General features: G+C 39.5%; 2 protein-coding genes across 7 annotated transcripts in view; one reads left to right on the plus strand and one right to left on the minus strand.

Moving 5' to 3' along the window:
* Positions 1 to 720: 720 nt before the first annotated feature.
* LOC119741540 (microspherule protein 1-like) lies at positions 721 to 16,088 on the minus strand. Of its 4 annotated transcripts, none has more exons than XM_038217333.1 (13): positions 16,002 to 16,088; positions 14,625 to 14,963; positions 13,549 to 13,686; positions 12,732 to 12,899; positions 11,383 to 11,492; positions 10,768 to 10,876; positions 9,929 to 10,067; positions 9,369 to 9,444; positions 9,140 to 9,168; positions 8,687 to 8,779; positions 6,818 to 6,900; positions 5,744 to 5,959; positions 721 to 2,048 (listed from the first exon to the last, which is right to left on the minus strand). In XM_038217333.1, the coding sequence occupies exons 2-13, from the start codon at positions 14,874 to 14,876 to the stop codon at positions 1,965 to 1,967; spliced, it is 1,497 nt and encodes a 498-aa protein (XP_038073261.1). In that variant the 5' UTR covers positions 14,877 to 14,963; positions 16,002 to 16,088; the 3' UTR covers positions 721 to 1,964. The 4 variants fall into 4 exon arrangements, with proteins under 4 accessions (XP_038073261.1, XP_038073262.1, XP_038073263.1 ...); XM_038217334.1 differs by having other exon boundaries at positions 14,625 to 14,968; positions 16,002 to 16,083; XM_038217335.1 differs by having other exon boundaries at positions 14,631 to 14,988; positions 16,002 to 16,080.
* A 2,299-nt stretch (positions 16,089 to 18,387) lies between these two features.
* Positions 18,388 to 24,548, plus strand: part of LOC119740404 (spermatogenesis-associated serine-rich protein 2-like) — a 37,440-nt gene continuing 31,279 nt past the window's right edge. The window contains exon 1 of one of the 3 annotated variants that reach the window (XM_038215697.1): positions 18,388 to 18,985. Coding sequence is in view for 1 of the 3 variants with exons in the window: in XM_038215695.1 (XP_038071623.1) it covers positions 21,005 to 21,023 (19 nt within the window). In the remaining 2 variants the exon portion in view is untranslated. Of the gene's footprint in view, positions 18,986 to 20,832; positions 21,024 to 24,548 lie in introns of those variants that run through there. The other 2 variants (XM_038215698.1, XM_038215695.1) reach the window with 2 other exon arrangements.

Raw genomic sequence — 24,548 nt, forward strand, 5'->3', positions numbered from 1 at the left:
CAAATACCGCGCCGTGGAAATAGTACTTTGGTTGCCAATGGTATAGTACTTAAGTTGCTACGGGTATAGTACTTTTGGCCGTGCACAGAAAGATAGCAATATTAGAAAGTAACATGTGACTCGCTCTCGGCCAATCAAGACACAGAATCTGTGGGTGAGGCGTTATAATATAGACTATAGACTATGACAGTTAGCTCCAAAGTGCATACTTGCAATCTTCAACAATTATTATGCACAATGTGGGGTTCCAAACTTTATAAAAACAACCAGTCGGCAGTGATGCTCAGAAATATTTCCATCATTGAAATAGAAACTGTTCTCAAGGAGAGCTACTGGTTAAAAAGGTGTATTTTTACATTCAATATTTGTCCTCTATATTTTAGAATTCAATGATGTTCTTACAACTTTCAAAATTGTAATCTTAGCATTACATGAAGTTTCGACATTTTTAACCTTAACATTTTTATTTCAATGACTAGTCTTGCCAAGACAAGCCAAACCCAAAATCTCAGTTTAGGGCAGTATTTATACATGTACTCAGTGACTCAGTCAGTGACTCAGTCACTCAGCCAATCAATCAGTCAGTGACTCAGTCAGTCAGGACACAAGGCTGGTCCTTTGGATCTAAAAAAAATGTTTCTTGGTTGAAACTACATCTACTTTAATAGGAAGAAAAAAATTGCATTCAACACTTCAACAAAGAAAGCAAGTGGACAAATCTGTTATTACAGCCAAAAACTTTGTTTTAACGTTTAATTCCGCCTCTACAAAAACACTGGCATAGCAATTACAGATATAATACAAATGTACAGTTGGCTCAAAGTCATGGGAAGTGAGTACCACCAGTAATGTGATGTACTCAGGAACAGAATAAGGTTTCCAAAATTAGACTTTCTTTTCAACCAATGTTGTAATCCACAATTTATCAAAAGTTTCCAAGAGAACTTTAAAGGTAGAGTATATCATTTGCAGCTATCCAAAAAGTAACGGACATAATTATTGTTGAAAAGCATGGCGATGAACTCCCTGTGAAATTATTCCTTCTGGCATGCTGTCATTTTGAAGAAAACAATAAAAGAAGGCCATTTCCAAAGATGTGTTTACTGACACATTTTTGGAAATATCCCTAAGTAGTGGGTTTATAATTCTGCGAATCCATGAATGGGTGCACGCAAGCATTGACCCAATGTACACGTGCTCGCGGTTGCTATTATTTGCCAGTTCAGTGCGTGAAATCGCTAGCTGCAGTCGCCTGAATGAGAACGTGTCCCAAGTGCTGATTTTGGCCGCAATTCAAAACATGACTCGGCAACTTTTGAATTGAAATCGACATCCTAGAATATTGTTTCCTTGAAAAATACAGCATTCACTGAGCTAAAAATTCATCAGGTGAGTTGTTAAGCATAAAGCACCTGTCTTTAGATTTTGAGCACTTTTGTTGCTTCAAACGAAAATAACAAGGAACAAATGACAAATGAACTACCCTACCTTTAGTTTAAACCTTTAAAGAAGGGAAATAAAATGTGAATACATGCCACTTTAATTTTAAACGCTTTTTGATGTTTTGTTACACCCCTTGGAGTGTTTATGAACCCTGTGGTTTTAAATGAGTAAAAAAAAAATTGTGATAGTCGGAAAAGTTTTATCTGTTGGTCATATATTTCTCTTTTAAAAAAATGCAGACTCCACAAATCCTTCAAGAAATCGGTGTCAGTTTTTTAAAAATTTGTGTATTTGTGAATTTGTTTGCATTTATTCATTTGCCATTCAGCAGGATATCCAACAAATTACAGTTTTAGAGGTGAGAGGAAAACCCCAGAATGCATGCAATGCCAGGGAAACCCACAGAATCAGGTAGCTACTTAAACCCAACCCGTATGTTGTCCTCGAGCGGGATTCGAACCTGGGTCACATTAGTGGAAGGCGAGGAAAGAACCGCTACAGACAGGGCTGTAACAACAGCATCAGGCATTTCCTTTAATGGATTCGTTTTTGAAGGCGTTGATCAGTTCCTGGTTTATCAGAAAGATGAATCGAAGACCCGCAATCTGTCAAGAAAAAAAAAGGATATAACAAAACAAAATAACAAGCTCTTCAATGTTATAAATATAATATTTGACATGTATGCAGACATGAACCTAAAAGTTTGGCTTACACAAAAATCTCAGATTATAACACAACATCTCCAGATTATGAAAAACTATTTAATACAAAAAGCCAGTTAAGAAATTTACTTACTCATACAGCTCAATTTTTGATGGCCTTAATAATTTATGTGATGGGTATGCTATATATTGCATTGAAGCTGTGTGGTGTGTATATGGGCCAGGAGATATTAAAGATATAGTTATAAGCGGAGGCCCCAAATTCCATGACACGGACCCAAATCCAGTCGCAGGCGGCAAAAGACCCAGACTCAAACATCATGACTCATAACTTGTAATTTGTAAAAAAAAAAATTAATTTACCTTTTAAAAACATATGTAACCAAGGTACTCTTATAGGTACTCAAAAGAATGTTAATTACACAAAATTGGGTCCTTTAAAATTTTGTTTATGTGGGTTTTTTGGGGTCATTTACAATCCTTATTTTAGTAACATACACTTGGTAAGCACATCAACAGAGATCCAGCTATCTCAGTGAATTGTTTTGAATGTTCTTATGAAGCTGTTTAAGCCTCTTTTGGGGGTGGGGCAACATTTTAAAAAGTGGGGGTCACATGTCGCTAACAGAAAATCGACCTGTAAAATGCAATCTTGAGGTTTTTTTGTTTTTGTTTTTGTTTTTGTTTCAATCCATTATAATTTGGCAAGAAAAAAACGTTTACATGTCAACTCATAAATTCTTTGGCTCCCATTAGGGGGGCGTGTCACACTTTTTTTCACAAAAAGGGGGGCATACGTGTATTCCAAAAGGAAGTTTATGCGAGCCCATATGGATTATTGCGAATTCCTTCAAACTCTCACAAACACCTCTGGACACCTCAACAAGTGACAATCTGCTCCACCCCGTATTTTCTGTCATGTTTTATTTTCAATGAAATAGTTTTTAAAAAATGAATAACATAATATAATACATTTGCGGGGTGAATATACAAGAGAGGTCTCCCACTGAAAAAAAGGCGCTCTCTCTTGCCCACAACATTTCAAAAAAGGCGTATATGGACCTTTAGGTAGCAGTCATCAAGGCAATACATTTGTCTTGCTGTGACATACCAGAAATAAACCTTTTAAGCACTCATTGTTACTGAATTAAAATAACAAAAGATGCCCTATAAGACGGCCGCTATACTCATAAAGTCTACCCATGAGGTCTAAGAAATACGAAGGCTGCTCAAGTTTAAGGAATAAGTCAATCTGGCATGAAATGTAATCATGGCCTACGTCAAAGTGAAAATGCACAAAACGCTGCTCCGTCCCATAAATTCAAAACTTTTATTTTTCGATTCATTGACATTCAACGGTTGTATTCAAAAATGCTATCAAAAGCTTGGAAAACACAACGACTATCCTCTATCAATAGAATTTCTGTAGAAATATAACTATGCAGTTTTTCTAGTATATATTTTCCTGCTCAGTCTTGCAATTGACTTTGTATTTCGTTAATCTTTCAGAAATTTGAGATAATTAACACACTGTTATAATGCAACTCAAAATAATTATAATATACACGACTACATGTAATTGTCGCACAGATTTTTCATATTATTCAGGGAATTATTGTAATTAAGGGAATTATTGTTGTTAATGTATTTTTACTCTGTTGGACGGTTTTTAATCAAATTTGGCATACTACTTTTAATTGGATAGTTGTATTTTTGGGAGACAGGTGTTTTTACCAATTAATCTGAATAAATAAAGTATTATTCCATCCTGTATGCTCATTGTCTCTGTCCCTTTGCCAGATTCATGCTATTGTGTCTCATTCAGTGCACATCACTGGAGTTCGTTTCATTCCCTTTAACCCGTTTCTATCATTCCGTTCCCCCTGTGAGCGTCCTTCGTTTGTCTTCTAAGGCCAAAAAAAAAAAGTCTCCGGTTTCTGGTATGGAGCTTGCCCAAAAAGTGGTGTGGCGACGCGGCTTTTTTTTTTTTTTTTACCTGATGTTTTTGCTTCAAATGTCTGCTGATGACTGCAAATGGTGCCCGACTAAACTTAGTGCAAATATATGGGAGTCCAGAGAGGCCACATAAAGCTTATTCTCGACCATAACCCAATCTAAAAACACCTTAAAATTGTGCAGCAGCATGATTCCAGTCAAACCAGTGAGTTTGGCGGTTTTGAGACATCATCTTTCATTGAAAAAACAAACTTTTTCATTTTGCCGACGCGCATGGCTACGGCGACGCGGGCGCATACCAGAAACCGGAGACTTTTTTTTTTGGCCTTAACTCAAAACTCTGTTTTCCACACCAAATTATAAGGGATTGTAACAAATACAAAAACAAAACAAAAAAGCTCAAGATTGCCTGTTACAGGTCGATTTTCTGTTAGCAACGTGTGCCCCCACTTATTTAAAAGGTAGCCCCACCCCCAAAAGAGGCACAATTGTGGAATTTTTTTTCTTTTGATGTAGCACTTGAGTTAACTGTCCAAATATGAAAAAGAATTTTTTTTTTTTTATAATTTTTTACGCGCGAAGCCCCCCACTTTTTAAAATCATGGCCACGCCCACAAAAGGGTCAGAAAAAATGGCATCAAGTGGTTTGGAACTTCTGGAGGTATCCTCTAGTGATCCTGAGAGTTTCAAAGAATGTACCTGAAATTGCATATGGGGGGTCATTTTCGACCGTAAGCCCACTGACTAGAAGGACACTATGATTTAACATGCTGCTTAAGCAAATGTTTAACCCTTTCCTTCCCATTGGCGACTTTTGTCGACAAGAAGTACCCCCCTGCTGGTTCCCATGGGCGACTTTAGTCGACCAGGAAACCACACACAAAACATCCTCAGCACAGATATATTCACTACTTTTCAGAAAGGCAGCATGTTGATATGTTTGGCCGCCCATACATCAACTATATACCAGCTAAAAGAGTGTTTTCGGATCTTTCTAATGGTGTGGTTTATTCATAGTGTTACCATTACAAAAACATGAGAAAAGTGCTTCAGAAAGTATCCACGCACAATTTGAGGTATGGAGTGCCATTAGGTCATGTGGTGAAATGGCTTGCAGTTTGATAATTGGGACCAGATGAACAAAAAGGCATAACTTTCTTATATTTGCACGTATGGACTTCATTTTTACATCACATAAAAGAGTAAGGTTCCAGGAACAAACTTTACACACAGCACCTATGATTTTAATCACTCCTTGGCAGTGAAAATCTGGGTTGAAAAAAGTGAGTTTTCGACTCGTGCTCATTTTTTCACGCTCTAGTGATTTCCGCATGACTGAGCAAACAATTCGGTCCTGGGGAGAGCCAAGTCAATAAACAATGTGGGCATGAAAGGGTTAAGGAAGGTCGTTGGCCTACAAATGTAAATAACTTCAAAATTAGTAATATTTTAAAATAAAAATGCGCTATATTATTCTAATTACTAACAAATTTCATGAGTCAAAATTTCAGCCTTGTGTGATTTTTTAATTAAGAAATGGGAGCACAAAACCTATCAACTGTTTTTTGCATGCATGGGCTGCTAACATCCTTTTCTTTTTCACATGGAGATTTAAAGTCTGACATTGAATGGCTCCTAAAGCTAGTGTGTTTTTTGCAAATATTGTTATCAAGAACCCTTACCTCAACTACGGAGTTGTTATTGAGTTTACTCTTCATTCCTTTGATGATGGCTTTGCCGTCCACGTGGATGGCCCGTTTGCCCTCATTAGCGATGTAGAATTCCCCGTTGTTTCTGAGCTTGATCAGGCCCTGGCGCCGGGATATCTTCCAAGCTGGACCTTCCAGTGAGAGGTCGACGTCGATGGTGGTGTCCGAGGTGGAGCGGCCAATTGTAATCTGTCAAAAGAAAGTAAATTATTGAATTGATTTCCCATTTGATGAAATACAAAATGTTTAAAGGTAATATACAACATTTGCTTTTGATGTAATTTTCAGATATGGATGGATTGGCCGTTAGTATTCATAGCAAATATTGTTTTGTGTTCTGGGATGCTGGAAAAAAAAAACAAGAAAAAATGCTGTTCTTGTAGTCTGGTTCCCTGATCCTACCTCAGAAGAAACAAAGCAATTTATAGAGGTCGGGGAACTGTCAGGTCAGGGAACCAGACTAGCTGTCTTGCACCCCTTAACGGATGTGTAATTGATAAAACAAAATTTAATTTGGTAAATTGGGGGTAGTATTTGGAAAAAAGACATTGTTGGAAATTAATACAAAATTCCATTTTTTTTGAAAATGACAGCACACCAGGTGCCTTGATTTCACAGGATCCTTGAGAATATTATTTACTTACAGTCAAGCAAGGTATTTCATAATAACCTGTTAGTTTTGTTTTTTTGATGTTTGCAAATGTTGTACATGTATATTGCCTTTAAGCTTTGAACGAGTACTCCTATTTACAAAGATATGACATAAAAGGCCTTTGCTGCCGTCTGCCTGCTGGCAAATGTTTCTTACGCAGACAAATATAGTCACTGACCATAATACGCAATTACGCATGTGTAAGACATATCAGGTGATTAAAAAAAAAAATATGTATCACGAGAATATCAAAGCGACACTGTGGCATATTGTTAAACGGTGTTTGATTTTGGATACTGGATGCAGTATTAGTTAGAAAACCCAGTGATGCAATGTATTTCGCTCTTTTTTGTGAATTTTCTTTGCTGGATGTGGGTGCGCTAGATGCCACTGACCTCATTTGACCTCATAAGATATCTGACCAGACGACCTCTCAGCACGGCTAGAGTCTGACCGTCAAACGCCGGCGATGTCATTCCTGGGAAAGGAAGAGGGAGACAACAATTGAATTTAAGGTCAATAAAACCTAGAAAACAATGGAATACATACATCACATATTTCTTGGTAAGGGATTTTAAAATGAAACTTTTACCCCTAATCCTCCATTAAAGGGAACATGCAACATTTGCTTTTGCTGTAATTTTCAGAAATGAATGGATTTGTGGGTTAGTATTTCATAGGAAATATTGTTGACTTGTTTGAAGTTTTGTGTTCGTAGATGCTGGGAAAAATCAAGAAAAACAAATGTTCCTGTAGTCTGGTTCCCTGACCCCACTTAAGATGAAACAGAGCAATTTATAGACGTCAGGGAATTGTAAGGTTGGGGAAACAGTCTAGCTGGCTTGCACCCATTCATAGGTGTGTAATCGATTGCAAACAAATGCAACCTAACTAAATAATGGTAATTCGGGGGCAGTATTTGAAAAAAGCCAGTTTTTTCCAACGCTGGTCGGCCGACCAGCATTGGAAATTGATACAAAAATACCACTTTTTGAAAATGAGGGGCACATCAGGTGCCACGATTTTACAGAATGCTTTAATCTGTCATTCTCTAAAAGTCCAGTAAGGTATTTTCTCATTAATTTGGTAGTTTTGTTGTTTGATGTTTGCAAATGTCGTATATTCCCTTTAAGCTAATGCCTTACAGAAAGATAAAGGTCAAGCAAAGATATACATGTACACACTTTTTGAAGTACTGATTTTCATTAAGTCATCACATAGAGGCAGAGAGCAAGTCACCTTGTATATTGCCTGTTTTTTTTTCTGAATCAACTGCTTCCAACTCGCGCTATACTCCTAAGACCGTACCGTGGTCACAAATGCTATAACCATGTTCATAATAAGGTGTCAAACTATTAGCAACCAGGAATAATAATAAAACCATTCTTATATAGCACATATCACCGTGAGGTCCCTATGCGCTCTCATGAAATCAACAATTATACAAATTGAACAGATATGTTTTGACCCGGGTTTAGAATTGTTCTGATGTTTCGGCCTGTTTGACAATATCTGGTAAGTTGTTCCATAACTCAACTGCAGCTGATTGGAAGGAGCGGGAACCATATGACTTAGTTTTAATGACTGGGGGTGACAACAGAGATTTATGGATAGAACGCAGATTTCTAGCTGGCCGGTACTCCTGAACTAAACTTTGAAGATAAACAGGGGCTGTACCATGGATACATTGATATGTAAGAACCAAAACTTTAAGGAAGTGAAAATGTGCACATGCTCAGTGATCCATGGAGTGTCAAAAAAAAGCCCGCTTTGTGGATCACCTTGAGGGGCGTGTTTTCATAACAGACACCGTGCATGAACAGATGGTATCATGCGACTACGCATACGAGAGCTCCATTGTTTGGGACAAAGCACATGAACACACAGGTGCATGCGGGTATGGCAAAAAGTATGAAAGGCTAATTTTATTGCCGATTTGCACAGATGTGTAGCTTCTTTGCATAAGCATTACACGTAGCGTCTTTGCATAAGCATTACGTGTAGCGTCTTTGCATAAGCATTACGTGTAGCGTCTTTGCATAAGCATTACGTGTAGCGTCTTTGCATAAGCATTACGCGTAGCGTCTTTGCATAAGCATTACATGTAACGTCTTTGCATAAGCATTACTCATACAGTGGTAATGCATTCAAGTGCTCCTCACTCTCTCTTGGTGACATTCAGCGAGTATTAGTGCATTGAATCTACACATTTACAAACAGTCTTCCTTTGTGTACTGTGGGTGGAAGCGTATCTTTCATCCTACCTGTGACGCTATCCACGAGGTATTGCCATTTTGTGATTTCGTTCTCCAGGTTTCGAATTTCGCGTTTCTGCCGCCGGTCAAACACGGACAACTCTGCAACAGAAGTAAAAGACACGGCACAACCATGTTAGGCCATTCTCTCACTCTCTTCAAGTTTTCTCTCGGCTAATGGTGACCCAATAAAATCCTACCACAGCATGAGCCATAATCCAGAAAAATTAAGGAAAAAAATAATCACAGTGATTTTTAATAATAATCTGTTCAAATTTACAATCTTTATAAAATACAATGAGGGATCAAATATTTCATCAATGAAAAAAATTATTTTAGGCTTTTCTCAGTTATAAATTACTACATTAAAAACAAATTTTGTTAACGGTAACCCTACTTCTCAGATTAACTAGTCGTTAACAATATTGTACTACAGAAAGCATGTGCAGCGATCATTCTTACCATGTTCAAGGATGTCATCTCTCTGATCCCTATACACCAAAACAAAAACAAAACAAAACTGATTACCAAAAATGAGAGAAAGGTCGATGCAATACAAAGCCAGTGGGTTTCTTTTCCATTCCAAAAATTCCTGTTTCTCCATTCCAGAAAATCCCAAATTCTGAGATAAATTTAAAACCACACCATAAGCTCATGAGTAATGAGAGACAAAGAAGTTTCTAGTACTTACTGGAGTTGGGTGTCGTCTAACATATCTTCAGCATCTGAGAAGTTGAGTACATGATCACCCCTCGGCATTGGCTGGACTGTACAGAAGGAGAGAAAAAAACAGAGACAAAAAAGAAATATATCACCTGAACATCGCTATTAAAGTTGAATGGGGCAGTCATCCCTACAAATTTCGGTGAGTGATTTGCAAAGAAATTTGAAAGGATGATTTGTTGGCTCACCTGATTGGTCAGGCAGTACTCATTGCCTCAGTGAGTAACCAATCAGAGTGAAGGATACAAAAGACTGCAAAGTGATTATTTGTCGGCTCATCTGATTGGTCAGGCAGTTTACACTGCCTCTGAGAATAACCAATGAGAGTGAGAAATAGAGATGATGTGTCGTCTCATCTGATTGGTCAGGCAGTGAACATCACTTCAGTTAGTGACCAATGATAGGACAATACTGCAAAGCATGATGTGTCAGCTCACCTGATTGGACAGACGGTAAAAACTGCCTTAGTGAATAACCAATCACAGTGACAGATATAAAAGCCTACTCAATGACAATATGTCAGCTCACCTGATTGGTCAGGAAGCAGGTGATACTGTTTCATGAGCAGCCAATGAGTGTAAAGAGCTTTGGCTGTCCTGGCTGGATGGAAGGAGGTTGGATTCTTGTTGACTAATTCTTGAAATGTTTCCACGGTTGGTTGACTAGTCTGTAAAAAGAAAAAGTCAAAGAGAGTAATAGAGATTATATTCTGTTTGGACAGACTTGAACTTTGTGAAGTTTTTTTTTTCAAAAGCTACAAATACCGTGTCAACTTTTGAGCACTGGCAGCAGTAATGGTACAGTCACAAGTCCTGTCACAAGTAAATCACAAATCCTTTCACAAGACCACTCAAAAGTAAACAGGGGTGTCTAATAACAAAGGAATGCCTTTGTCACGGTTCATTTGAATAGCTTGACTTGGGCCTAGATGACTTGTGATTTATTTTATTTATTTATTTCTGGTAATGAAACCAAGGATTCCTCAAAAGTGCCCTAGGCACTGTAGCTCGCAAGCCTGAGGAAACCTATAGAGACGAGATAATGAGAAGAAATTCCAGTTTTCAAGATGGGAGGAAAACCCCAGAAGAATATTAAGGGGAAAACCCATGGAATCAGTGGGGACTGAAAACCACATCCACATGTGGACCACGGCAGGAATCGAACCCGGGCCACAGCGATGGAAGGCGAGGACAGTAACCACTGCGCCAACCTGACTCCCCAATGATGGACTTACGACAGAATTGTGAGGATCTGTGATGGACTTTACTACAACACACACTGGCAGGGGTTGCATCACTTTATTCAAAATAACAAACTTTCTATCTCGCTTTCCTTCGTTGTTGAGAAACGAGTGAATGTAGACTTACGGAAGTGACTGTACCGAGCAACTTTTCTTCGTCTTCGCTGTAGATAGCTTTACTGACGACAATAGCCTTGACTTCTGGGTGTAACGACCGCATTGCCTGCTGGGATAGCCTGGAAAACAATATCCAAAAAATTACACAGACGTGCCCTGTAACAACACACCAAGGATACTGGTTGAGTCTAATTTTAAATACCTTTTATTTTATTTTTTAAGTGCGCTTATGATTAAAAATTACAGTCAGAAGTATGCCATTACTAATTGTCACAACACAGTCATGTGCCAGTTTAAAGGTGCTCACAATTCCTGACATTTTCATAACAAGATTTTGAGATGGCAGATCAGTTCATGAGCTACAGATGTCGAGATCTCCCTAACAAATATTTAATAGGTCCATCACAAATTTTACGTAAACAGTAAAAACAGCCATGGATTGACATCACATATGGAAGTGTACATATTCATTAGCTTAAAGCTATAAAGGTAAATTACTAATTAGCTACACTGTAATTAGTATACATACACTTTTCTACCGTTGAAAAATGGAGGAAAAAAACATGGTTCAAAATGAAGATAATTAATTTGTATATTATAAACTTGAAAGACAGAATCAACCTACTTTGATATGACGGGGTCATACAGCAGAGCGTACCATCTCTCCTCGACCTCCTTCAGAGTAAATCGACAGGAGAACTTCACTCCTTGGTAAACAGTCTCCAAGTCATTGGTCTGACAGAAACAAGATTGTGAACCCATCAAACTAAACTGTTGAATGGGATGGTGCCAGACTATTTATACATTCTAGCCTCACTTTTTTTGTTTCTTTGGCTTAAAACATTAGGGTATGTTTAATCACAAATTTGAAATTACTCATTAGAGCAGACTGGTATAATGTGTAATTAACTACATGTCGTTGCTTTCATTTCTCTTTGTAAGTTCTAAAAATGAAGATTTTACCTCACTTTACATTCGATATGGCCGACTCGTGAATAAGGCCCATTATGGTAACGAGTCGCCCGCTCCTCCAGCGAGTCACCCACTAGGAGGGTGATCAACTCATGAGCTATCAACTCGTGAACACACACTCATACACAACCCTAGTACTCTGTAGTATAGCTGTGATGTTTTGCATATATTACCATTGAGGATGCTGTTGTTACACAGATAAAGTTCTGAAGAAATGCTGCGTGAAAGGATTTAGTTGCAGAGTTGCAGTCAAGCCATTACAAGTCAAAAAGTCAATCACAAGTCATCAAATGTCATAAAAAGTCAATCATAAGTCATAAAAGTCAATCATAAGTCAACACGAGTCAATCATAAGTCATAAAAGTCAATCATAAGTCATCACAAGTCAATCAAAAGTCATAAAAGTTAATCATAAGTCATCACAAGTCAATCATAAGTCATCACAAGTCAATCATAAGTCATCACAAGTCAATCATAAGTCATCACAAGTCAATCATAAGTCATCACAAGTCAATCAAAAGTCATCACAAGTCAATCAAAAGTCATCCAAAGTCAATCATATTAAAGTCATCACACGTCAATCATAAGTCATCACAAGTCAATCATAAGTCATCACAAGTCAATTAAAAGTCATCACAGGTCAATCACAAGTCATCACAAGTCAATCATAAGTCATCACATGTCAATCATAAGTCATCACAAGTCAATCATATGTCATCACAAGTCATCACAAGTCAATCATAAGTCAATCATAAGTCATCACAAGTCAATCATAAGTCAATCATAAGTCATCACAAGTCAATCTTAAGTCATCACAAGTCAATCATAAGTCATCACAAGTCAATCATATGTCATCACAACACAATCACAAGACATCCAGTCTTAAGTCAAGGGACACGATTTCGTTAACATTGTTCATCCGTTGCTTCTTGAGATCTGACTAGTGACTGGCCTGTGGTGATACAGTTACCATTCTGGCATTTGTTTCGGCCAATACCATACCTGCTGTACAGCACTGATAAGCAGGAGGTCATCCTGTGGTTTCCATCGTCCGTGATCTTTAGCGATGGACAAGAGGGATTTGGGCTTCTTGGAGCGACGGCTTGTTGAGGGGGGTCTGTGAGAGGAAGACGGGCGATGACTGTGGGATGTAGACGGGCGGGAGGATACCTGCGTGGTGATGAGAAACAAATGAGCAAGATAACATGAATAATAAGCCTTCAGTCGACTTGAGCAACTCTGCTCTGAAATGCAACTGAAGTGATTCCACCCTCAGAGTAATGACAGCGTTCTTTGGAAGGATCAACTTTCGGTGGAACCTGATTTTTCCAAGAGTCTAATAAACGACAGCTTTTGAGAAATTTGAGGATGTCAGGAATCCAATGTGATTGGAAGAAAGGGATTCCATAGAGCTTTTTCCGACCTGTTTTGTGAGTGAAATCTTACACTCGGAGGGAACATTAGGTAATAAATGATCTAGCTATGAGTGCAGGATAAAACATTCATTACACTGCTAAGTCCTTGTATTTTCTTTTCTTTTCACTAATATTCACTTCATAAATGAATTTTAGGATTTCTCCTTTCAAACGTAAACATTTGGAGTCACTTCCTAACTATATCTAAGCAAAATTGCAATTCCTTGGGGAGAACAAGAATTGATTCTTAAAATGTGTTGAGTACAAAGACTACCCCTAAGAACAATATTAACTTTAAGGAGTGTTGCCTTTATTAAAATATCGGAAAATTGACCGACTCTCTCTTTGCCTAAAAAAAAGCATTGATGGGGTGGTGGACCACACAAAAAAGGATAAATCCAGACCTTTCTCCTTTCTGTGGTGGGCGGATGGTGGACAGGCGGCTTCACTATTTCCTTCTCTTTCTCTTTCTTTTCCTCTTTCTCGACAGGAGGCGGCTGACCGGACGGAGACGTCGTTGATGACACTTTGCCCTTGGAAGTCTAAAGATTAAAAAAAAGTGTTGACCCAAACATCATGGATAACATAACTTATTTTCTGTGTGGAGTTTGCTACTTGTTGTTCTATGCTTCCTGTGTAGTTTGAATTTTTTTTGAATTTACGTTGTGAAAATCTAAATCCAAGTTACCTAAAAAGAGGCACATACTATCTGTAAAGGCATATAAGATCATTTGCACTTACCCTAAAAGTATTATAAAAATATTATCAAAAACGTTCTTGCATTAATTAATATATTTAACCCAGCTGAATTCAACAGGATCCAACTATATCATACACCCATTGGAGCCTGTTGGAGCCTGTTGGATTGAGCAGTAAACCCCTTGTTCAAATGTACATATTTAGAGTCGGATTCTGTTGAGTACTGATAAATAACGCCAAGTTGGACTCTGTTGGATCCAGCAGACAACTAAATATTAACTACAATTGGATACTGTTGGATTGAGGAGGCAGTAACCGTTGGACCCTGTTGGATTTAGCTACTTCCAGAACTGTAAGGTTCTTTTACAAACCTTACAGCAAGACCAATTGAAGTTGCTGAAGCAGAAAATTCTCAATTTTTTCAAACCTCCATTCTCTCCTGCCACGAAATGCTCTGCCTCAATATTTCATAAGTATTATCTTGATGTGGATAAGTACCTCTAGGGTGGGTTGAAATCCCTCAAATGTCAAACAAATATGTGACATTTTTACCAGAATTTTGTTCACCAGGATCACAGGAGTCTCTCACTCGGCTGTCTCTCATCATTTGCCGTCGACTGAGAGCACTTTAATTCTCTTGACCAACTACAGCGTGGCTTTCGTTACGAGAGTGCTTCCGTGCCTTGCGCGATGAAACGAAAGCCGCGCTGTAGTTTTGGTCTTCTAGTAAAAGTGCTACACAGATAATAATATAAGAACTCATGCAATTGGTTTGACATACATTTACCTTGAGTAGACTACTCTCCACCAGCTCATCGTCAAACTTCTTCCGCTTGATGGAGCGAGACGAGCTTCGTCTCTTGGTGGAGTTGTCACTGATGAGTGGTGAGATGCCGTACTGGGGAACCATCTTGGGTATAGTCGCAGTCCCCGTCGCGGTGACCACGGTCCGAGTGACCGCAGGGCGTGACGCCATTTGGGGCGTTGTTAGTTGGCTGGTACTTGCTGTAGTTCTTGGTGTGGACGATGACATGCTGGGATGTTACAATTTCACCGTGCAGTTCATGCAGTTGAAGAAAAATAATGGCACGGTCGAACTCAGTTGTTACAGTTGGACCACCTGCTCTTCAAGATTCAACAAACGTCTTCATAAAAAAGAAGTTGGGAAACATGGGAAAGGCCTCATGTTCAGATGAAAAAAAACTGCAGTGTGACAGAAAATGAGACGATTGATATGGTTCACTTGGGGGGAGAACAAATACTGTACTGGGACACCACTGAAACTAGTGAAAGCTAAATCATGTTGTTGATCACTACACTGTGTACAATAATGAATCCCATTCTCCTATATTTGAATGTCAGACAAGTCGACCGTTGAGACAACTCGACTCGGGACAAGTCGACCGTTGAGACAACTCGACCGTTGAGACAGGTCGACCGTTGAGACAACTCGACTCGGGACAACTCGACCGTTGAGACTGCTCGACTTAATGGAAATGAATACACGTGGAGCAGAAAAAGTTGCACAAAATTCTGTGGCAAGACCGATCACGGGTGCGGCGCGGGCATACTCGATGTTGCGTCGGGCCCCGTCGCCCCGCCCGGCCTCGAAGACCGGGCCGGGCCCGGCACAAGGGCACGTCGACCGGCGCGGCAAATGGGCGCACAGGCCCGGCAAAAACGATGCCACCGTGCACGGTACGGCCACGTTGACCGGGGATGCGCGCACGTGGCCTTGAAAAAAAACGAACGATGTGCACGGACAATCACGCTGCGCTATATTGGCCCTGTTATATGCAACCAAAAAAACTCATGTGTCATCACTCCCAAACGGCGATCAGCCGCCGTCAAAATCCCCGGTACTATTCCCGAAACTAGGCCCAAAACATGCGAGGCGACTTGTCTCAACGGTCGACTTGTCTTTCCATTTATCGCACATACGGTCGAGTTGTCTCAACGGTCGAGTTGTCTCAATGGTCGACTTGTCCCGAGTCGAGTTGTCTCAACGGTCGACTTGTCTGACCCCCCTATATTTCCACAGCCATTAACAACGACGATCGTTTAATTAAATTGTTTAATTTCACATTCCTATTACTAGTGTATTTGTATTACGTATAAATTGTAGTAAAAACCCAAAATAAATATCTGCTTTCTCTACCTTTTTGTCATTCTGCCGCGTAAGATGCGTGGGTTTGTATGAGTCTGGGTCCCTGTCGTCGTCTTAGCGGATAATCAGAAATCAACATGTTTCCGTCTATTTATAATTGTGTGTCAAAAGAGGGCGCAAATAACACCACATCGTGCGCGTCGTCGTTGCAAACTGCAACTGCAAGGAGGAAGGGGGGGGGGGCGGGGAATCCTCCTCCCTTTGCACGAAGTTTCTTCATTGTTCAATCTGACGTCAAAACCTTTGAGCATGCAGGAACCGTCACTCGATTTTTGAATCCTCATAATTTTAGTGAACTTCCACATTAACAAATTAACACAATTTTGGATGAGCAAAATCTGCGAAATCTTGAGAAACACAATTTTGAAAGCTCTTATTATTATGTACATTTTTAAATACATGTATATTCCTTCGACCCCCTCCCCAATAGTGACATTCTATCCAGACAAATCAATGTATATAATTATGTGACGCATCAAGTGCAAAAACGTGCCGTATGCGACTGACGTCGCCGATCAACAACCAATCGAATCATATCCAGCTGTTCCGCTACTTGTCACCCACATTGTGCGCATGATACAATAAACATGCTCAAGGAATCAATACAGGAAGTTTATCAACAATGCATATTTATCTAGAGGAGGGCCGGTACGAGGCTATTAAGACTTGACAAATTCCACACCATCCGTGCTCGAAAGTTTAGTATTAAACGCCCTCGAAGGTTCGCAGCGTTTTGATTGTATATTGGTCATTGAAATAGATTTCCATAATATTTATTTAGGTCGACATATTTTGTTTTCAGGTCGACGAAAAAGAAAACAAAATCAATGGCTGCATTGTCATTTTATAGGCCTACGTACACTCTAAATTACTCATTTCACGGTTCCATAACCTGAGGCCAAGCGTTGCTTTCATTGTGCACTTGGTCTACTCGAAGGGCAGTGTAGATTGTCACAAGAATTGTCAAGGAAACAAAAAAGTATTGTTGGTTGTTGAAAGACACGAGGCAAGAATATTCCAAGGCATGTATATGTAATTTTGTGCGCATGCGGAATGGCTGACCCCAGTCAGCAGTTAAATCCGGCAAATGAGAATTCAAAGATAACATACCCCTCACCTTGCAATATCTCTAGATTTTTCTTTTCGCTCGGAAAAAAATTGCAATGCAATGCATGATATTCTAGTTAAATTAAATTCCGGTGTCTTAAAACATTTGGACTCTGGTCCATTTTTATTTTAGATGGACTCATAAGGCATTACAACCAATTATGCGTCCGTACATCATGTAGTCCGGATTTCACATTACACACATTTGAATAAACCATAAAGAAAAATCATATACCGCATTATTCTCAGTTATTGATTGATCATATTTCATCTGTTACCGTCCCGCGCACGCTGTTAGCAAAAAGCTTCGTTTTTTTTGTTCACTGAGGCCCCGCCCCCTTTTCGCAGTAATTATGAATAATGATGCACAATTTCGCGCACATGTGTTCATGAAAGTTTGGGAATTTAGCATTACAAATATTGTATCACGCACTGGCCGCCTGTCCTTATTGATTCATCAACGTGACACTAATGTTATCGTCCCGGGGGATTAAATATTGAAGTATTTTTCACCTTCCAAATTGCAGTAGGAAAAAAAAAAGGACAAGAGTGAGATGACGTCCAATATTTTAGCCGCAGAGAAACTGGGGAAGGGGGTGGGGTGGTCTCAAATCATAGGTGACGTAACATGAGAAACGGGGTCCGAAATCTCTAGTCATGGATTTCACAATTGTTTTAAAACATCTTTTTTTTACACTATAAATTCTGAGGCCGTGAGGGGGTGGGGAGCAAAAGGGGCACACGAAAGCATCGGATGGGAAGGGGGTGCCATTCGCCACTTCGAACTTTCCGAGGAAACATTTTTTTCCCCACAATGTTTGGTTGAAAAGAATACGATATGTTGATGGGAAAAAACCCGGATTTTACAAAACAGTTTTTCTCGGCAGATCAGCTTTGCTCGATACTATTTTAACCCCGTAGATCATTGTAGCCTTATGGCTCCGTATCTTGCCCTGTATAGGTGTACCATGGAGGATACGCGGGGTATATTATTAACGCAAAATACAGAACATTTTAACTATTTTAATTGTCCCTTGTGGCTAAAAACGACTCCAAAATACCCGTTTTTGATCCCTGAACCTGAGAACCTAATCTCCCTTAGTCCCAATGTCCCAGCTTTGGATTACAGTGATTTGAGGAAGTCGATCAATGAAAGTTCCATAAATAGCCACGGGCATGTTCAATATGGTTTTCCCATCACCATACACGATTAAGTTGCCGGGTCGGCTGGGCCCGGCCGATGCACGCAGGCCTCGGCGCACAACCTGCATCGTCAGCAACACTGCAACAGCTGATTGTCCATGGCCGCACACAAGGACGCTCAATACTCAAAAGCAAGAAACTATAATAACAAGAGCACATCGATATATTGAGTCTATTAAAATATTGGCAAAACAAGGACATATTTCACACTGCAGGTTGCGGCGTATAGGCAGGAAGTTGGCACAGTGGATGCAAGGTTGTACTCTGAGCCAGCTGGCGAGTCGTTCTCGAACACTTTGTGGTGGGAAGAAGTTCTGTCTCGTCTGAGCTACTCCATCGCGTGGATTCCGGTGGGCAGCTAACAATATACGTAACTCTACGGACACTGTGACATATCAGTATAGGCCCGATACCGGATAAAAGTGCGCTCCAAGATAATCTCCTAAATCAACTGATTACACAACTCGAAGGGAAACTTTGATCGCAGTTCACGTCAGATTACCCAACAGCGCTGGTGATCACGGACTCAGTGCTCCAATCTATTCTTGAACTTTCAAGAGCTGTAAAAAGTATACTGCCCCACCTGTTGTAAACAGGTGAAATTCTCAACTACGACAGGAACCATTCAGTCATCCTGCAAGTTCTGACACGTCGATAGCAAAAAGGTAAGGTATATTTTTCCAGTGAAAGGTCTAATTCCTTCCTCCATGATGTAGTATATAACCTCTGGTAATGCTCGCATGTCTGTTTCGAGTACAACACAAGGGGCGTGATATGTCTTGGTATACTACGGAGCTATACTCATGCCTTCATGGACTTCGTGCACGTCGTTAGCTATTTTCGGCGCCATAAATCATCGCTTCCCTGTCGCATTGATCAAGTGAGAAGGGTCATTGACCGAAACCTTATACCAAAAATAGGCACATCATGACATAACTCATAAGGCTCTTACACCTCCTATGGTCTATTCCTTAATATTTGGAATTCTATATAGACTTGTCGAGGGTCGTCCCTTCACCCTGCATAAAATGCTGTAAAATGTGTCATCCTTGCATGTTATACCATATCTCGTGACTGATAGCAAGAAATTCCCAGAGCAGAAGTAAGTATGTTCTTTTTTTAATCCTTATGGATATCAAATTTGGCCCAAATCATCGCAAGTACCTTGAGAATAGTGAGTGGACGCCGGAAAGGCTGCCATGGAATCTAGAAAACCATGTCTGAATTCTCCAGTCCAGCAGGCTCGATGGAGGGAAACTTTTTTTTACATTATGGGAAAATATCTGAAGACAGAGCACACAGTGACCTTTTATACCGGTACGTCGTGTAACTAACAGTGAGCAAAGAACATACTGCCGCCGCTATACAGGCCTACTTCACACCGGTTCTCAAGAGGTCAAAATAGTCCGTCATAATAAGAGAAAGGCTGCGTGTCATCCCCCATTATGCACGCCACTTCAAAAACTAAAAATATTAGCCCAATAAACTAATATGTACATTTTTATTTGACCTGTGCACTCTATACCCACCGCGCACCGCCGCCGTCGCCCCGCCCATTATATGCTGCAATGAATATGACTGACTTTGCCGACAGCACGTCTTCGAAATCTGCAACAAATTTATGCTAACCCTTAAGGAATACCTTGAAGTATTTTTGCCAGCCAGAGAGCGAACCTGCTTGGGAGAGGATATCTAAATTTATATCCACTCGCCAGGGCCTAGGGTTGGTTCGGTGTTATGATGTGCATCCGCCCTGGCATTGAAGTCCAACCGGGGCACTGTCTGGCATGTCTGGAGAGGAAATCTTCTTCATGGGACTTACCATCCGGTTATAGTCTGTAAAACCATGAGGCAAAAGGGAATGAAGTGGATATGACTGCCCGAGAGTGATATAAAAACGGTGGTTGTTCCAACTTTGCCTGGGTTATATAAACAATCCAGACGAGGCCTGGTACTAAAAAAAAACAAAAAAAAAACACCTTGATGTGTCACTGATTAATCTTATTATTACACTGATTAATCTTACCAATTACGCTTTTGTTCATAATGCAGCGCAGTTTCTCATTTTTTTTTTAATTGGATAATTGGCATTGCCAACCCGTGGTTGGTACCGCCGTACGGTACCCAACCATGACTGCCAAGGTCAAGCTGGTCGACGTTGCAAAGACAAAGTCATACTTGTTCATGTTCTCAAACATGTCATTCGATTGTTGAATATACAAAAGTACTAACAAAAGCGACCAAGAACTAACGAATTATCATTTTCCGCAACCATTAAAAAATTCTGACAGTAGGAAAGAATCACATTTTATCACAACGTGCAGTTGAAATAGAAATGGTAGGGCACTCAGCACGCAATGGAATGGTCGAGTATGTGTCACATCAACTACGCGTTGGAAATCGAAATCAATCGCTGGTAGCCTGCATAGCAAGGCTATGAAGTTTTGTAACAAAAATTACGAAACCAAGGAACCCGGCATTTACGTTACGTGAATTAGAAGCGGTGTGTACATGTATATGGCGACTCAGCACATCACTAGAATTAGAATCGAAACTCGACGCGTCGCAGTGGCATAAAAAATTGTGAGTTGTTTGACAACGTCAAAGGCGGTGTTCCGTTTTTATTGTATAGAGGATAGCCTTCTTCTGATCGTATTTACATTGAAGGGCATCATTTTCATAAAATGGCGAGGAAGCAACGAGGTACGTGTAGGAAGCATTTGTAATTTTGATATGCATTTTATGAATGAATGAAAATTGAAATGAAATACGATGTTTTTAAATTTTTCTGTTTCGAAAAAGAAAAACCGCACTGATCATGCAAATTTAGTAATTAAGTCTTGTCAAAGAAATTGGCCCTAGCAGTAGCACTAAAGAAAATTGACCCTTATTGACCCTTATTTCCAATATTAATTTACTAACGTTTAATATTAATATTTAAAATAGGTAATAATTGAATTTTGAAAGCGCAATGTTCTATTGAAATGCACACAATTTGCAGTATATTTTTTTTAATTTAAAATATCCTTGAGTCACCATAATCGGCGCAGGTAACGCTTGCAACATGCGCTCGTCGTCCAACACAAATTGAATGCGAGTGTGTCGAAATAGATCCTCGTCGTTTTAGGTGGACTGACGATACAGAAGATTGCAGCTCAATTTCATGTCATTTGTGGTAATCCTTACATGTATGTATCTTTAGGACACCTCTATTTTTTAGGAGTTCTGTTCAAAACTGACTTTTGCAGATGACTGTCCATTACCAAAGTGACTTTTGCAGGCTAAAGCAGTCTTTTTTCTTCATTTAAACTCATGTAAGTTGTAATTTTGAAAGCACTTTCAAAAAAAATGTGACTTTCCTACCTTTTTTGCAGTCAGATGTGCATGTTGTAGTTTTCACAACATGAGTGAAAGCCCTACATAATGTAAGCCCGATGCTGATTGGCTGCTAAAAAAAATTAATAAGATGTTTATTTTTATCAGCCAATCAGAGTAAGGATTACCTCATTTGTGTCACATTGTTGTTTATCATTTCTGTGTAGGCCCTATTCCTCCATCAACATCATCCATAGTTCAATAAGTTGAGTATCACCCGCTGTCCGTACGGAGCCCTATCTCCAGTCCAACGTCTGATAGTAAGAATGCAAATTTATGCAACCCCGCGCCAGCCAGCCAATCAGAGTCGACTTTACTCCAATACTAGTCTTTACTCGACTTAAACCAATATTAAATCGTGACGTCATTTCATTCCCAAATGTTGACTAAGATTGTGATTGGTCGATTCGGATGCAGTGTTTTTGAAATACAACAACGGCGGGGTGCGCATAGATCTTCAAAACCTACACGCGACGGTGATTGGGCAGCTCTATGATTGTTTAGTGTAACACATCGTTACAGAGCGCTTGACCTCAGAGTTTTTTGCTCAAAAATGCATATGATGTCATCAGTCCTATGGAAAGATCCACAACAGAACTTCACCGAGGTCAAATCTCGCTTAAAGTTTACTGTGGGAAAACGGCTGTGCATACCCTCTATTCACACTCACAGCGTAAAAAAGAATAATCTGAGTCTTGAGTGGTGATATCCTCATTCAGCTATGCAGCTATGCTAGATTTGTCTTGTGAATCCATCACACGACTTTTGTACCAATTCCAAGGTAGATTGTGGTTATGATAATTGATAGGTTCCATGAGCCATTTTTATTTAACACTGAATGCGTTGTAAATGTGACACATCAAACGACACATCAAACGACACAACAAATGCCATGATGCTTTGTGTAGTCCTAGACTTACTCTTCAATAAAAGCACTTACCGGTAGGGGCTGTACATTATGACATAGTTTAGTATTTGATTTATTCCAAGTTGGACTTAATAGAATATTTGATTTTGATCAAGTTAAACATGCGCAAGCCTAAAAGAGTGGTAAGAAAGATGTCTGCACTAGCAGGCGGTCGTGGATTCGAGTCCCACCCAAGAGATTTTTTCCAACTTTCACTTGAGAGGTAACACACTGAGTATAAAACCTAAGTTGATTAACATCACCCCGACCCATATTCATCTTATGAATAAATAATTACCAGTCGTGTGATAATGTGATTTACACGTAATTGACTTTTTTCCGTTATCAATCTGTGCACACTCTTGTTGCTCAATTATCCTTTTCCTTCCCTTGAAACGCTGTGCAGCTGCCAGCTGGTCTGTCAGTGTCAAGATATTCAGTAGAGAGTTTTCCTTGCTCTATAATAGTGAAATAGAGGTAGCCTACAATGCATGTATCTGAAACCTACCGGTAAAGGCACATGTGTTATGTGCAAATTTAGGGAACACCTCTCTTAAAGGGAATATACATCATTTGCTTTTGCTGTAATTTTCAGATATGGATGGAATTGGGGGGTTAGAAATATAAAGCAAATATAGTTACACTGACTTTTTGGAGGTTTTGGGTTCGAAAATGCTATAAAAACCAAGAAAAACGATCATTTTCCTGTAGTCTGGTTCCCTGACTCCATATAAGAAGAAACAGAGCAGTTAACATACATTGGGGAATTGTAAGGTCAGGGAACCAGTCTAGCTGGCTCGTACCCGTTCATGGGTTTGTAATCGATTGCAAACAAGTGCAATGGTCAATTGGGGCCAGTATTTGAAAAAAAGCCAGTTGTTTCCAACGCTGATCGGCCGATCAGCGTTGGAAATTGATACAAAAATACCACTTTTCTTGAAAATGACAGTATACCAGGTGCCATAATTTTACAGGATGCTTTAGACTGTCATTTACCAACATCCTATTAAGGTATTTCGCAAAAACTTGGTAGTTTTATTTTTCGATGTTTGCAAATGTTGTATATTCCCTTTAACACACAGAACATGTGGTATCTATTGTCCAGTTTTCGTTTGTAAAGGGGCAAACATAACTTTTTTAATTAAGGACCACAAAACTGTTAAGTAACTTTTAAATTGATGATTCTGCAAAAACTTTGTAAACTTGAGAGATAGTTTTGTAACTGAATTTCCTTTGCTGAACTTTTATGTTGGAGCCCTTAAAACGAGTTATCCTTAAAAGCGTGGGGCTGGGGGGGGGGGGGGATTCACAGATTTTACCCCCAGTTGTTTTAAATGTTTGCATACTTACAATGTACTAAGCATGAAAATATCTATAAATTGCATAAAATCGGTCATTGCATTTCCAAGATCAGAAAAAAAGGATTTAAATATCTTGCCTATAATCAGAATAGTGGTACCAAGCTTCTTTTAAGTTATATTTTTTCTTGGGGGGGGGGGGGGAGGGGGTGGGTGTAAAGACCTTGAGATGATGAGCAATAATTATAACCATTTATTTTTAATTGTTAAATTGAACAAAGATTGACTGGAGCAGGATTTAAACCTGCGACATTCGGTGCTTTACCAACTGAGCTATCCCGCTCTATGTTGGCTGTTCCCCAGTTTGCCAATTGATATCTTTGTTCAAGTGCGCCAGTCAGAAGACATACCCAGTTATTTTTTAATTTAGTCAAAATAACAGTACGCAAAAACATATGTGCCTAATGTGGCAACAACCTGTTACAATGTGTGTCTTCTAGTGTATCCATGTTCAGTACATGGGTCATGTGGGTGTATGTCAAGCGCTTTCGGCTGCATCATTATAATAGGTACATGTGTGTGCCACATGCCATGTACATGTACATGTGTATGCATGATTTCACACCATAGGCTGTTCGCTTGAAGAGA

The sequence above is a fragment of the Patiria miniata genome, unplaced genomic scaffold (genome assembly GCF_015706575.1).
Source record: "Patiria miniata isolate m_02_andy unplaced genomic scaffold, ASM1570657v1 HiC_scaffold_5, whole genome shotgun sequence".
In the NCBI taxonomy this organism is placed as follows: Eukaryota; Metazoa; Echinodermata; class Asteroidea; order Valvatida; family Asterinidae; genus Patiria; species Patiria miniata.

Coding starts and splice junctions, on each gene's coding strand:
- LOC119741540 (XM_038217333.1), bottom strand. CDS start 14,876: ATGTCATCGTCCACACCAAGAACTACAGCAAGTACCAGCCAACTAACA. Junction 8,780..9,139: donor AGATGACATCCTTGAACATG/GTAAGAATGATC, acceptor CTTCTGTTGCAG/AGTTGTCCGTGTTTGACCGG. Junction 6,901..8,686: donor CCTCGTGGATAGCGTCACAG/GTAGGATGAAAG, acceptor TTCCTTTCCCAG/GAATGACATCGCCGGCGTTT.